Source organism: Agelaius phoeniceus, chromosome 9 (assembly GCF_051311805.1).
Source record: "Agelaius phoeniceus isolate bAgePho1 chromosome 9, bAgePho1.hap1, whole genome shotgun sequence".
NCBI classification, from domain to species: domain Eukaryota; kingdom Metazoa; phylum Chordata; class Aves; order Passeriformes; family Icteridae; genus Agelaius; species Agelaius phoeniceus.
The window spans coordinates 22,716,330-22,731,320 of NC_135273.1; the positions used below are offsets into that span (position 1 = coordinate 22,716,330).

General features: G+C 35.1%; 1 protein-coding gene across 27 annotated transcripts in view; it reads right to left on the minus strand.

The window, feature by feature from the left end:
- KCNMA1 (potassium calcium-activated channel subfamily M alpha 1) overlaps positions 1-14,991 on the minus strand; it is a 414,944-nt gene that overhangs the window by 220,000 nt on the left and 179,953 nt on the right. For all 27 annotated transcript variants that reach the window (XM_077183251.1, XM_077183250.1, XM_077183249.1 and 24 more), the window contains one exon: positions 12,973-13,034. In XM_077183251.1, the coding sequence (XP_077039366.1) occupies positions 12,973-13,034 (62 nt within the window). The remainder of the gene's footprint in view (positions 1-12,972; positions 13,035-14,991) is intronic.

Consider the following 14,991-nt stretch of genomic DNA (forward strand, 5'->3'; position numbering starts at 1 on the left):
TAATTACTGCATACCTTTTCCATGTTGTGCCTTTCATCCAGCAAGATCAAACTATAGAAATAAATAAGTCTACTGTAAGCTCTCACTGCATTACAGAAACTGAGACAGAGAAAACAGGTTTTCCTCTTTCATATAAGTCATCACTGAATGTAACATGGGATGTAGATCAATGAATATAAGCAGTATTGTTTGGAAAACTTTTGCTGTGTGGGTTGGTTTTTGAGGGGTGGGTTTTTGGTTGTTGTTTTTTTTTTCCCTCCAAACACTGTTGCTAGGACACAGGGTTGTGAACAGCGACAGGATATATTTTCCAGGACATAAATGGCAATGAGTCTATATTCCATTTAAACTACTGAATGCCTTAAGCAGAAGGGAGGTACTTGTATCTGCTTTCTGTCAACTTAATATTTTAAACAAAGATGTGTAGGATTAGTGGGCTTTGAAATGGAGTTAAAGTTGGTTTTTTTTAATGCAGTGATACAGCCTTTAGGTAGGTATAGTTGCAAAGCACTAATAAAATACAGATGGAATTAATATTTCTCAAAACAGACTAGAAAATGTAAATATTTTAAAAAATTGATGTAATGTGCATTTCTGTAGTAGACCAACCCCAAAACTTGGATTTATTTTTATCCTTCTATTCTTTCTATTTACAGGCTTTTACAAGCAGTAAAAAACTAATGCTACTGCTGTGAAAATATCCAGAAGAAACAGAAACACACATTTTTTGTTCTATTCATCAAAGACTTTTTCTTAATATTCTGTACATTACAGGAGCTGTGAGACAAACTGGGGGAACAAAGAGAATATTTCAGCCACTACAGAAAAGTATTGTGCAGATCTATGTGCACAGACTATTCAGATCTATTCAAGTTTTAAGAACCCATTTTCAGAATGGTTATTTCTACACAAACACAGAAAAATACAGCATTATGGAATATATGCTAACCAGCACATATAATATGTGAGCATGAATACAGCTATCACTGAAGACAGGTTTCAGCAGTTGGAAAGAAATTAAATTCTGGGCATCAGTTCAAATAATACGCAGCTTCTGCAATGCGAACTGAAGGAAAAGTTTTCTTCATGACTAATAGCATGATATACTTTGTGTATTGACGAAATGGGCAGCAGTAAAAGCAGAGAGCACTACATTAATTCTGCCTTTCATAAATAAATACCATGCTTTTCATAAATAGCCAGAGGAGAAAAAGAAAATGCAGGTATGCATTGAAATGAAGCACTTAAAAATCACTGAAAATTTATGTCCAGTAGTACCCAATATGGACTGCAAAATACTCAAATTGAAATGGCACATATGAAATAAAAGTACCAAAGAGTTCAGGGGGAAAAAAACCCAAAAACCTGCTACAGTCTAAGACACTGTACTATTTTATAAAACTGAAAATGAGCTTGTTAAATTAATACCAAAAAGGGGCATTAAAATGTGATTTTTACAAGTCTAGAAATAGCTCTACAAAACATTAGCGGAAATATCACTAACAGGGAAAAAAAAAAAAAAAGAGGTATATGGAAGATAAAGCCAAAGATTTAGATTAAAAGCTAAGACACATTTTTAAAATCAAGGTAAGTTAACCACTGCAAGTAGTTCTCCAAGCAAATGGAAAACTTTGTATCACACCACATCTTTAAAATTAAGTCTACGTATCTTTCTGATCATAAGACATTTGTTTAAAGCACAATACTGAATAAACTGTTATATTGAGAAATGTGACAAAATGACCAGAATAGGCCCTTTGGCTCAAATTCCAGAACCAGTGGTATTTCACAATCTCATTTAGCCTCTTCCCCAGTCTACAACCACAGGAATTTAAAAAATAAACTATTTAAGAAATCCTTAACCTAACATACCATAATGTCTTCATATGCATCTAAGAATTAAATTAATCAAGTGAAGTATGTCCTAGTTTTATTAGAGATAAGTAATCACCAATAGTGGTTCAAGAGGAGTTTATTTTTTAGCTTTATTTCATCTTTATAAATTTCCAAAGTCAATAAACAATAGAATCCATTTCAAGGGATGTTTTCTTCATTTAGCATTCTCAATTAAAAGAATATCCCTGATACCCTGTCGCAATTTAATTTTAATTAAGGTAAACCAAGATAATCCTGAACCTACTTTCAGTCTTTTCTATTTTTGCTTGTATTCTACTCCCTTAATTTTATGCCAAATTTTTGCAATGCTTCAATCTACAGGAAAAGTGTAATACTGTAAAAATTTAATCTGACTTTATACAGAGACTAGTAATCTGGCTAATACTAACAATAATAATTTTTTTATTTATTGACTTTCGTACAAGTTTATGAGTCCTATTTCTCACCTGAATTTCATCATATCAACGAAATGCAAATCACTGACACCAAATTTCAAATGTGAGGTGGGAAAAATTTGAGTTTAAATTAGCAAAGAGCTTTACAAGAATTTAAGTATTGGTGTTATTCAGAAAGATTATTTGCAGTGATGAATGGATATTCTGTAAATAATAGTATACTGACTGTTGACACCAGTATCTACTTCTGGTTTGTAAAATATAAGTCACCCATGAGTGTTGTGATGAACATGACTCTGAATAGCAAACCAGCCATCAGTTATCTGAGTTCAGATACATGTCACCTTTTACTCAGAATTTATACTGTTTAACAGTATAAATATAAGTAATACCAAAAGATACTTGATATAATCCATATAATGTTCCTCTTAGAATTCCATTTTTATTACAGGAATGGATGGAAACTGAGCCACCTTGGTTGAAAAATTATATTTTTCAGCAGAGATGGAGTATAATTAAGGCAAATTTAAATAATTACATGAAAATAGAAAATCAAGTTGTTTTGAGAAAATATTAGGCTCAAAATGATGGCAAATGAAAAGGCTAAAAATGGTAACATATGGCTGATGCAGTATCTTTTACGGCTATTAGCATTAGACTTACATTTCTTAAAGAACCTTAGAGTATCACAGTTTCCAGCAAACTCATGCCATTTCCTGAATTGTAAGAATTGATTACTTTATGGATGTTGAGCTGGCATAAAATTCACTATTTCTAATGCTTATCGAAGTACAAAACCTGTGAGAAAAACAAATCTTCAAATGTCTAAGAAAAATCATTGTAGCAATAGGGTTTTATGCATCATATAATTGTCCCACTGAAGGGGTTGCCCCCAGTTTCAAGGCCAAATAATTCCCATCAGCAGCAGATGAATGAATATGCCATGAGCTAAAAATCTTGCCAAAGAACAGCCTGCTCCACTCCCTGTAATTGCACTAGATTTGATAAGAGTAATAAAAAACTTTATGAATGTAAAAGTGAGCAAGGTCTACTACAATGCCACAAATTGCCATTTTAATATTAATCACATTTGTATTTAATACTTTCTCCTATTGAGGCTTGTATAGGGTACTCTATCACATGTACCTGGTGCAGAACACAGCTGACTAATGCTTATCACTGTTCTCGTGCAGCACCATCTCTGTGCCTCACTGATAAAAGATAACAATATTGTAATGCTCCATTACAAATTTTCGTCTGTGCACAGTAATTAGACCTTACAATTCCCTTTGTGAAGCTGGTTTTCTGTCAGGTCTTTGAGGATTAAAAAAAATAAAATAAAAAAAAGGGTAGGGGGTGGCACAGAAGAAAGGTGAGATAGTGATGTTTGCTACATTGCACCGGGGATCTAGAAAGGACTCAAAATGCTCACAAAGAACAGGGAAGGGAGGAAAGCCTGCAGGTATTCATGTTCATCTATATGGGATTTCCCTTTTCTTTTTTTCAGTATTGTTGGATTCCAGCTCTGGTATTTACTGAAGAGAGAGAGCTCTTTTCCTCCTGGTTGCCTAATTAACATGGCACAGTTGGCCCTGTGACTCTGTCAGAAATGACACATGCGTCAAAAGTGGAATGGGTGTCCTTGCTGCAAGGAATTCTATTTTTAAGCAGAAATGACTCATCAACTACTGGGGTGTCCCAAAAGCTACAATTTGTCAAGCTGTCAGGAGAAAAGGAAGGGGAAAAATAAGCAAAAGAGGTCACATCTTTACTTGTATCTGTAGCTTAAAAAGCAGAGGGCTAAGGCTGATTATACATTTAACTCCACTCTAAAAAGCAATTTTCTATGCAAGCCATGTTTTGATAACAGCATTATGGTCTGGCATTTTTAAAACCTCAGCTGAGTTATCTCCTCTTCTAGATTATATAGATTTGGGAATTGGTCCAGTGCTAAGGAAGAATGCTTCTATAGCTCAGTGTGAACAACTAATCTGTCTACAGGGAAAGAAACCATGGGACAAAATATTTGCAGATGCATTGTCAGATGCCTTGAGATGAAACAAAAAATGCAGACATTCTTTTGGAATGTGGGAAAAAAAAAGGAAAGATTCTAACACGTAAATCAATTATACACTGGTGGGGTTTTTGAAAGAATTTGAATTGTAATTTAAGAATATGTTCCCGTAGCAATACTGGGAACACATCAAGCAACATGGTATGAGTTTATGAAAACAGAGAAGTGAAACTGAGCAGGCCATAAATGTGATTTATACAGTTTCCTTACACAAACTGACCTTCAAATTGTTGTGTAGGTGGTGAAAACCAACATGGGGCAGGTTTCCTGAGAACTTGTTTGCAGTCAAAGTTACCAGAACCTAAGCTATTAAATCTAAGCAAATAAATGCTAATCTAAATATTTTTATCCATATTTCTTAAGTCAGATCCAAGTCATTATCCAAAAAATGCATATGTAAGCATAACAGTGTCAATGTGCTTATTTTATTGATGCTCAAGAAACAGTGAATTATTATTCAGAGACAACAATAATTAGTAAATTGTAATTCATGCCAGCAAGCAAGCTTGGGCTTCAGATGCTGCATAACATGTAGTGCTGCAACATAAATATAATTTTCAAAATAAATATAAATTTAAAAGACTAGCAAACCACAGGAATGAGAAACTGAGATGTTCTATTACAATCGGTTTTTACCCATAGTCATGGGTAGAATTTTTTAAAGGACATTGATTCAGGGGTTTTTAGGTAACAGACATAACTTTTAACACTCGGGTTTCACTGGACTCAGAAACTTGAGTTCATGCAGAGATATGAATTGCATATGGTGTCAAAACTAATGCAAGTTTTATGCAAGCAGGGCAGCAGAAGATAAACTCCTTAACTTAAAACATCGTTTAGAAGTATGGTTTTCTAAACATGCCTGAGTATGCCTGACATCTGCCTTCAGATGAACCTCCAGGTGAAAGACCTTACTCTTGCACAAATCAAACTTTGAGATCCTGCCCTACAGAAGCTAATGGAATTTAGAGCAGATGGGAATAATCTTCCCAAAACAGAACTAGAAATCAATGAAGACTGCCAGGAATCAACTAGAAGCAGCTGTCAATTTGCAGTTCTTTTTCAGCCTGATGTTTAACCTGATGCCTTTGGATTTCTCAGTACACACAAGCAGAAGCAACTCATTGGAAAAGAAAGATTCAGTTTGGCACACAGGAGGGTTGAATACCAGTGTTATTCAAATGTCCTTTAACAACAGGCACTTGCTTGGAGAAAACCTGCCAGGTGAGGCAAAGATCTGCTACAGCCTTTGTCAAGCCTTGCCCACTTGAAGGAGTTCAGGTATCCCACATGAAGCACAACAGCATACAAAACCAAACCACCCCTCAGCAGAGAGAAAAGAATTTGACTCAGAAGCATATTATAACATCCATGTCCAAACATGGACATATTATAACATCCATGTCCAAAAGAAATTTATTTCTTGCTAACAGCTCCAGAACAAGCAGTAAACTCACTTGCCATAAATGCCACTTGTCACAAAGTGTTAGAATGGACTTGGAACACAGTAGGGGGAAAAAGAAATTTCTACCTTGTGGTACTACCTATTTGTTGTATTTGTTATTAATTTTCAGATATGAAATAAGATGCTAGCATCTAACATGAAATTGTCAGAAACATTCATGTATGTCTACACACAGCTTCCAGATTTAAAAAAACAAAGACAAAAAAAAAAAACCCAAAACACTCACAGACCAGTCACACTAAATGACCAAAATGTTATCTCAGTAATTGTGGCTCTGAACTGCAAAGCAACACCTTATGAAAAAAAGTCTGCCCTGAGCTAGGATCACACATCTTCTCTGGGCTTGGATCCATTTATTTCTGAGACTATCTGAGTTTATAATAATATCAGTAAGAAACTGTTTTACAAAAGATGAAGGTTTAAAATGCTCACTTTTTCTCCATGGCAGTTATAGTCAAAAAATTATTCCTGTAAGATTGAAATTGTATAGACACCCTTGACACTCTTGCAGGCTTAGATCTTGAGAGCAACAATGTGGTCTTAATTTCCTTCTAGCCTCCCAGGCTACATAGTTACCTTTACATTGCAGAAAACATAATAATCAGATATTCCAACATCCTACCAACCAAAACACCACCAAGTATAACTTGCACAAGCCAAATACCAGTCATGCAGGAAATTCCACGATCATCCTATGGTTCTCTTTTCCAATATTTCCCCACTGTCACAGCTATCAAACTTTCCTTAAGTTCCAAACTAAATTTGCAAAGTCACAAATGATACAGATTTTATCACGGCTCCAAACACCATAGAGAGTGTGAGTACCATTCCACTTCCCTACTGGAACAGTGCCATGTCTGCCCTCCATAAACCAGAGGGTGTGACATTTTAGTGTAAAATCCTGCTTCTTTGAAAAAGCCTTGTAATATAAATATAGCTAACAAGTTATTCAAATTTGACAACACCTAAGTCAGACCTCCATTTCCAATTAATTTCCTCCATTCATTCTTCAAAGAGAGAAACTTGAGAGAGCAGCATGTCTTACTCTCCTAAAAAGTGCTGTCTTAAAAATGTGCCAGAGGTACAGATTTTTGCCCAGACTGAAATCAGATTTCTGCCAATTAACTAGAAACTGGAGAAGGAAAAACCAATGGCCAAATGTTTAAAAAAAAAAAAACATTACTACATTCCACCTAACCCTTAAAAAAGAAGGATCTGATGCCTGAAATACAGTACTGCCATCTGTCTAAGAGATGACAAGAATTTAAACTATATAAGAATTTGCTTATGAAAAAGTGAGGACTTAGCTATTTAATGATCAAACTCTTAAGCCTGCTGTGTTCAGTATAAACACATTAATTTAAGTGGCAGATATTTACTTAAAGGCCTATCTAGCAACATTTTCATACAAATAAAGTCAGTAAATATCACTGCACGTACAAAGTTTTGCTATTTCAGATTACTGACTTATTTGTGGTACAATAAAATTATCCAAACTTGAACTTCAGTGATTCCTTAGCATGGCATGCAACTGGCTGCAGCTGGAAAGCAGCTTTGCAGAAAATGACCTGAGTCAAGAAGTTCACTCCAAGCCACCCATGGGCTCTTGCATTAAAGAAGGTCAGCAGCATTTTCCAGGCTGCTTTAGGAAATGTCTCCAGCACAAAGATACAGGCACAGGGGAGTGAGACCAGAGAAAGGCACAAAGATGTTAAAGAACTGGAGCCTTGTCATATGAGGAGGGCTGAGAGACTCTTCTGACAAAGGCTCAAATAATCTTACCAAAACCTATAAACACTTTAAAGAGCCTCCTTCAGGTACTAAGAAAAGAGAGTCAAACTCCACTCAATGGTACTCAGTGGCAGTTACTGGGATCTTTTACAAGGCCCAACACTTCAGAAAAGCAGTCCCACTGGAATTTCTCATCATCAAGGTTGTGCATTACAATTACTAAGAATTTCTGTAGAACACCAAGGGATAGAAACAATACCCAATAATTTCCCCAGAGCTTGATTTGCCAATTATTATGAAAGAACTCTATTTTTGTTTGCCATTTTATCATTCACAGTGTTGCTCATTTAATTCATTTGCAACAATTCATTTTCATTATTTAGCAAACACAAACTACTGGCATTGATTAACAGAAACTTCATTACAGTGGTTTGTCTAGAGAACTCAGAATATTTCCACATTGCCTAACCAGAGACTCTGTACCATGAGCAAAAATCAGTGTAATCCAATGTTATTTCATTAACGTGATAAACACATACAGAGGAATTTCCTTTATTCATTATTATAATCTCCTAAATAAATTGGAGGAGTTGTTCAGGTAGTGTTATACAAATTTTATCTGCATATAATTTGCCAAACTCAAGGTCTCTGAACATGTCAGAGAATGAATGCAAACACTGAGCTAAGAGACTGATAGTACATAAATCATGCATCTAATTTTTCAGTATGCCTCACTACATCCAGATTTTTTTAATAATTCAAGACAATACACGATTGGTGGTTAAGGGACAATGTCTAACAACAAAACTAGGAGACATATAATCATCCCTAATCCTTTTGTCCTAGAGAAGCAAGTGCATAGTAACACATGGACAAGCTTTACCAGGTGTTTTTTTCCCTCCACTGTGGCCTGTTTCTTTTGGTTTTTGCCTTATAATAATCATATCACTGCTGCTGCTGGATTTGACTCATAATTAACACCATCTGTGCCTAACAAAGACCTTCAATCATCCTGGTATTCAGTTGCCTGCAGAGGCCATGCATTGAGCTGCTCACCCACCTGGCTTCCACTGCAGCATGCTAATGAGAGCAATGAATCTTAGCTATGGACACTTTCCCAGCACAATTTGCAGAGCAGTGAAGAAAATTAAAGATCATTGTCACAACTAAGGCTTTCTTCTGGAAATCACTTTTCAATTAAAGCAATAATGGTGAACACTCAGCACCGACTACAAGCACAGTAAAGATAAAATTAAAATACTTAAGACCAAAAATGTTACTTAATGATGTATCAGTTTAAAGAGTATGGACTGAGGCTTGATGAACACAAACTTTGTGATTTGCTGAGAATCAGCAGTAGGAACAACTGAAGTTACAATTCTGTTATAATACTAAAACCCACGTTACTTCAAAATAAATACTTACAAGAAATTCACTTATATATTTCAGCTAAATTTTCTCTGAATCAGAAAATTACACCTATCACTCCATTTGACAAGTGAGCAATTAATATAACTAAGGGGAATTAAAAGTTTCTTTTTCCCTTTTTATGTAAAAAATAGGTGAAGAAAACACATATAAACTGGATTTCCTTCAGTGCAGAACAAAATTTATCAGCTCACAGAAACAGATGCAGTGCTAACAAAATTAAAATTAGCAAAATATTAAAATTTTACAATGCCACCAGCTGCAAGGTACTGTGGTAGACTCCCCTCACAAGAATGCAGGGAATAATAAGGGACTAATAATGTTTTAAGCTACTTGCCAATTCACAGACCATTGAAATTTTAGCAATTTCAGCAATGGTAAATATAATCTAACAGCATTTCCTTGAACCAGATCCCAGAATTTTAAGTCAACTTCTACATCTCTTAGTCATGCATAACAAAAAAAAAAAAATATATATATATATATGTGCATATATTTTAATTCAACCGTGTACTTAGCATGAAGGAATGTTCCTGTAGCCACTTAGTGTGGATTAACGAGTGTACTAAGGCAAACTTTATAAACATAATTAAAATACTTTTGCATGAGTAGATTTCACTATAAGCAGGAAGGCTTAAAATAAAGTTTAGTACAATTGAAGTCCTACTTACTTAACTCCTCAAATATGAAGATTGAAAGGCTATTTAAAATCTGTGCACACCCAAAATACTGGTAAATACATACTTGGGAGTACAGAACCATGAACTGCACAGGATGTCCTCAGCAAAATGATACAGCATAGCCCTAAACTGGTTACTTGAGGGGAAAAAAAAAATCAATATTTTACTTTGCTATGTCTTGCAAATTGAAAAGAAATAATACATTCCAAAAAATAGACTGTAACCTGAAAGCTATAGTAAAATCAAAGCTCAAACTGAGCTTTTTCTATTAACTCATTTCTGATCCTATTAGACTCATCTTCATTTTTTTTATACATCAGGCCAATGAGATCCATTTAAAATTCAGATGTAGCATTGTTGATTTACAAATTAAATTAAAATTGCTGTTTCCTTGAAGGGCCATGAAACCGAGAAGGAATCATCAAAAATGTTCTGCAGATTATTCCAGTTAAAATGGAAAAGTTTAAGGACTTGTAATGAAAATTAGATTGGGATCTAAAACCACTTGAGTGTTTATGTTTACATAGACTTGGACTTACAGAACTATTCAGATAAACTTCATACCTCATACATGTCTGTAAAAGGGGTAACACAGACTACAAAAATGAAAAAGATGTGAATTCTCCCGGGCAGTAACACTGTATCTGTAATAAATTTGAATTAATAATCCTCACCAGGCCTGCAGTATATTTGTAGAAGATTTTGCTGAGCAAAATCAAATGTCTCTCAAAAGACAAAACACGGAAGCAGTAGCAAACAAGCAGGAAAGCCAAACACAGTACACTATCACAACTTAGCCTCAAATGATCCCACAAGAGAATTCATAAGGACACAAAGGGCTGCTTTCAGGGGGGAAAAAAAATTTCAAGTAAGACTTTCCAAGAGAATTTGCTAATGACACTTTTCTCCTTGTGCTCTCACAGAGGAAACTTCTCAAACAAAATACAGAGATTTCCAATGCATCCTTCCTTCCTAATTTATTCCTATGCAATGGCAAGAAACCAGCATGAATCCTCCAAAACAAGAAATCAGACTTTTCATTTTGCAATGTTTTGGTAAGTAAGTTCTAGTATAGTATCTCTGACATGTTTCCAGCTAAATTGCTACTGAACAAGTAGACAAAATCACCTGGGTTGGAATCATGAAGTCTAACTGTTAGCATAGGTAAAACAGACTTGCTTCACCCTAAATAATAAAGACAACAGCCAAAAAATGAACTCAAAGGCACCACAGGAGATAGAAGAAGCACAAGAAAACTGTTTTCCTCGAGGGAATCACAATCCTTTCAAAAAGTCATCCACATACAAAATAATTTGACCAAATTCTCAAAGGAATGACTTTTTACAAGCATGCACTTGCAGATCTTAAATACACTGATATAACACTCTATTTGATTCTGCATTGCTGAAATGGGTGTCAGGTCAGCAGAATAAAATTAAGCAGAACTTTTCCCTTTCGGGATATATATGGGGTGTTTCTAACATGAATTAATCCACTAAGAATTTACAAAAAAAAAAGCACCAAAAAGACCAAGATGTGGATATAGAACTAAAAAAGAGTAAGAGGGGAGAAAGGAGGAGAAACTGAAGAAAAAGTGTGCAACTACAGTATGCTAACTTGAGGTTCCTCAATTTAAACTGCAGCACAATTTAAATATTGACTGAAAGCCAAGAGAAATGCCCAGTTAGAACACTTGTTGATCAAGAAATCAATACGCTGGTAGTAGTACATGGATTGTGTGGCCCAAAGAAAGCTCAAGTCTCCCATGTTGTCAGCTTTGCTCTTCTTGAGGAAAAGAATCAAAGACTCAAAAATGCAGTGCCAAAAATTCATCAAATATTCCATTAACTTCAGAAAAAGCAATTACCCTGACACATCGCTGTAGTTTGATCTGAAATTGAAACATAAGAACAGGTTTTAATCTATTCCACACTTTTGACCTGGAAATATCAGGTATCCAGGAGCTTTGCCACTTTGCTTTAAAAAGTTTTGCAAATATCTTCAGGAAGGAACCACTTTACATACTTCAGTGGTGACATATTAAGGAAAAATTGCTAAAATCAACAGAAACACTCATTGCAATGTTAAGAAGGAAAACCAATTGTCCTCACTTCAAGGGAGCTCAAGACAGAACTTGAGTTTTCCCACCACGTGGCTCCTCTCCACAAAGAAAACCTCTGCTTTATTATTTGCATTATCCTTAACACATCTATGGCTTCAAACTCGCACAACACAGAGCTGGCATCCACGTATCCAAGAATGCCTTTTGCTGGTGCCACCACATCCCAAATATCAGGATGTACGGATGTCAGCAGTGGAATGTCTGATTTTCTGAGTCACAGAATGACTGGTTTAGAACATTACTACTACCATTACAGACAGTAGGCAGGCTCACATGGACTGACTCTGGTGTACAATTTTAACAGTTGCAGTAATGGAAAACCTTAAACTAGCTCAGAGAAAGCATGAGCATGTCATCATAGAACTTTAAATTGCTATTGATTCTTCAGAATATCACGCTCCCAAAAGAACTGTATTCAAGGAAGAATATTTTTTTAAGTTCCTTTTTACTAATTTCTTCTGTTTTAGGCTACCAGTGTGCCTGTTACAACACTGACAGTGCCCAGCTCAATGTGAACACAAGAGTGGAGTATGAACAGTATCAGAATATGGTCTGACTTATCTTGTTTGTATCAAACCACCACACAGCCTGATAAAACTTTCTTCTGCCTGGCCAAAACCACACCACTGTATGATAACATCCGAGTAAACCTAAAAAATACTGAGATCTTTGCAGACCATGAGTAGTTCACCTTATGGTGGTAGAAACCTATCACGCTCAGAAGCTGGAAATACAGAGATGCTCATACTGTCTACTTCATGCAGAGGTTTTCACAAGTGTTCTTGTCAGTCTCCCCACATGCTTTTTACTCCTCCAAACTGCAATTTTCTGACAAATATTTTTAGTCTTTATTTCTTACCCTAGTCTTGATTTTGAAAGAAAGATTCTGCACATGTGTAATGAATATAAAAACTGTAATTTTGCAAGAGTATGTATAATCTCAATACACAAAAGTAGTTTTCCTCTCCATTCTACAGATCCAATGTGACTGTGTTCAATTCAGTTTATGTAATTTTTTTTTCCCATTCTTGAGTTATTTTTGTAGAACCTTTGCTATTATAGAGTTCTTTGCACTCAGGCAATGAGATCAAGCACTGATTTGAAGTAGATGAATGGAGAAATTCAGAGATGTATAATTGCTGCAGGAAAGGAGAGAAAGGAAAATGTACTCAAATACTCACTTTGATGAATCTATGAAGTATATTACAAGAGCACCAATACTAAGAGCGAAGACTAAGACAACCTACAAAAGAAAAGAAAAGAGTAATTATTTAACAGCATTAACCATTTATTCTTTTACATACAAAAACAAAAAAAAAAAAGACAACAAAAATAAATTATAAGCTAGTTTAATTTCAGCTCTGATTTTCTTTAGGAAATTAGTCCTACTTGAGCTTCAAACATGATATATTATCATAGAATCTGTCTTGCATTAAAAAGAGACAGAAAAATCTGGCTTTACCAGACCTCCTCTTCAGGATTGCTCATTGGTACAAAAACCAGGAGTGACCAAACTTCCATTTATATACATGGATTTGAAGCCCACAGGAAAACTAAGAATGCACTCATGTCCATAGGGACTACAGTGAACTGTTAAACAGTTTAAAGCAAAACTTGATGCAGCACATGATAAAAGTTATGACTTTTGTTGACAGTCTTAACATTTAAAGCTACAGATGAGTACTGGAATAAAAACATCTTGATTCAATACAGGCTTCAGACTTCTTTCTGAAGCTGCTGTATTATGAACAAGCCTGAGTGAGGATCACAGTGCAAGGAGGGGACACACAAGGTTTTCATTCTAAGTAGACTGAAGTTCTGCATGGCCAATATCAAAAATATACATATCTTCAATAAAATAGTCATTAATGTATGAATGTTACATAATTAACACTAATTGTTAAAATAACTATTCAACTGAAAGCCTAAATGATTTTTCCTTACTTTTATATCCTGCTGACCATAATATTTTTTACTTTGTGAATGTTTGAAAAAGAGTATTTTGCCTGAGTACAAGTATCTGTTGTCTTGTCTGATGCATTATCACCTGAACCAGTGAGATCTGTCCATCAAATTCAAGAATCAAAGCATGAAATTCATTGAAATAACATTTTTACTACCCAAGTCTAACATATTTGTGTTAACATCTAGAGTTGAAATCTTCTTTCATTGTGTACAGGTGTTGCAAGGTGAAATTAGCTATTAAACGCATACCAACTGGTAGTAGTCTCACCATCACAAGAAATTATAGTGGTGAATAGAACTTGTGGATTGTTATCTGACAATATACCCCAAATTATGATTAGCAGCCATCCCAAGGCCCATTTTCCTCTGAATTAAGATAGTGGGAATCATATTATTATGCACACTCTGCCCTACCTGTTGGAATATTCCAAGCTAGATACAATCACGGTTTCAATCTGAATCAAATCTGCTCCATTATTTATTATCAATCCATTTCAAGGAAAGTCTGCATTTTTAAAAAACAAAATTTTAAAGAGTGCTGAGTGTTCTGAGAACACAGAGCTTACAATTTTGGCAAAAATTTTGCTTTTTCCCAAACCAGTTTTAAACACAGCTATTTACTTTCAAATAATTTAAAGTCAAGTATTAGTGCTAATGTTTTATCCTGCATTCTGTGGAATCATTTCTATAGTAACAGCACCCTCAAAGCCACTATTAAATATAGGTATCTCTTTAAAAAAATCAGGAAAGAAAACAGCAATGAGAAAACAATAAAAAGCAAACAATCTATAAATAACAGAAGAAAGTAAAGAAGAAAAAACAACCATAAAAAAAAGCCACAGGACAAAAGAGATTTACCCTATGGTAGGAGTTTTGGGTTGCAGAATGCTGAGATGGCCACTTAATGCTGGAAATGAAAATTTAAAAACTAAGATTGTAATCCATTTGGGACTCTATAAATACTCTTCTTATTCATTCAAGTTTCACAAAGCACACAAGGGCTTTGTAAAATTTTTATTTTCCTTTTCACATAGCAAGTCTCGAGTTATGACTTTCAGTCATTTCCTCTGACCCAAAGGAGTCCTGTAGAGCAAACCCAGCAAAACACTGCATCAGCCTTACACTTCAGTTATAGCCAATCATTTGTTAACCATCACTGTGCTGGCTCAATGTTACAGGGATTCTGGGTGTGACCTTCCAAAACACTTAAGGCTTTCAGATGTCCTGTGACAGTT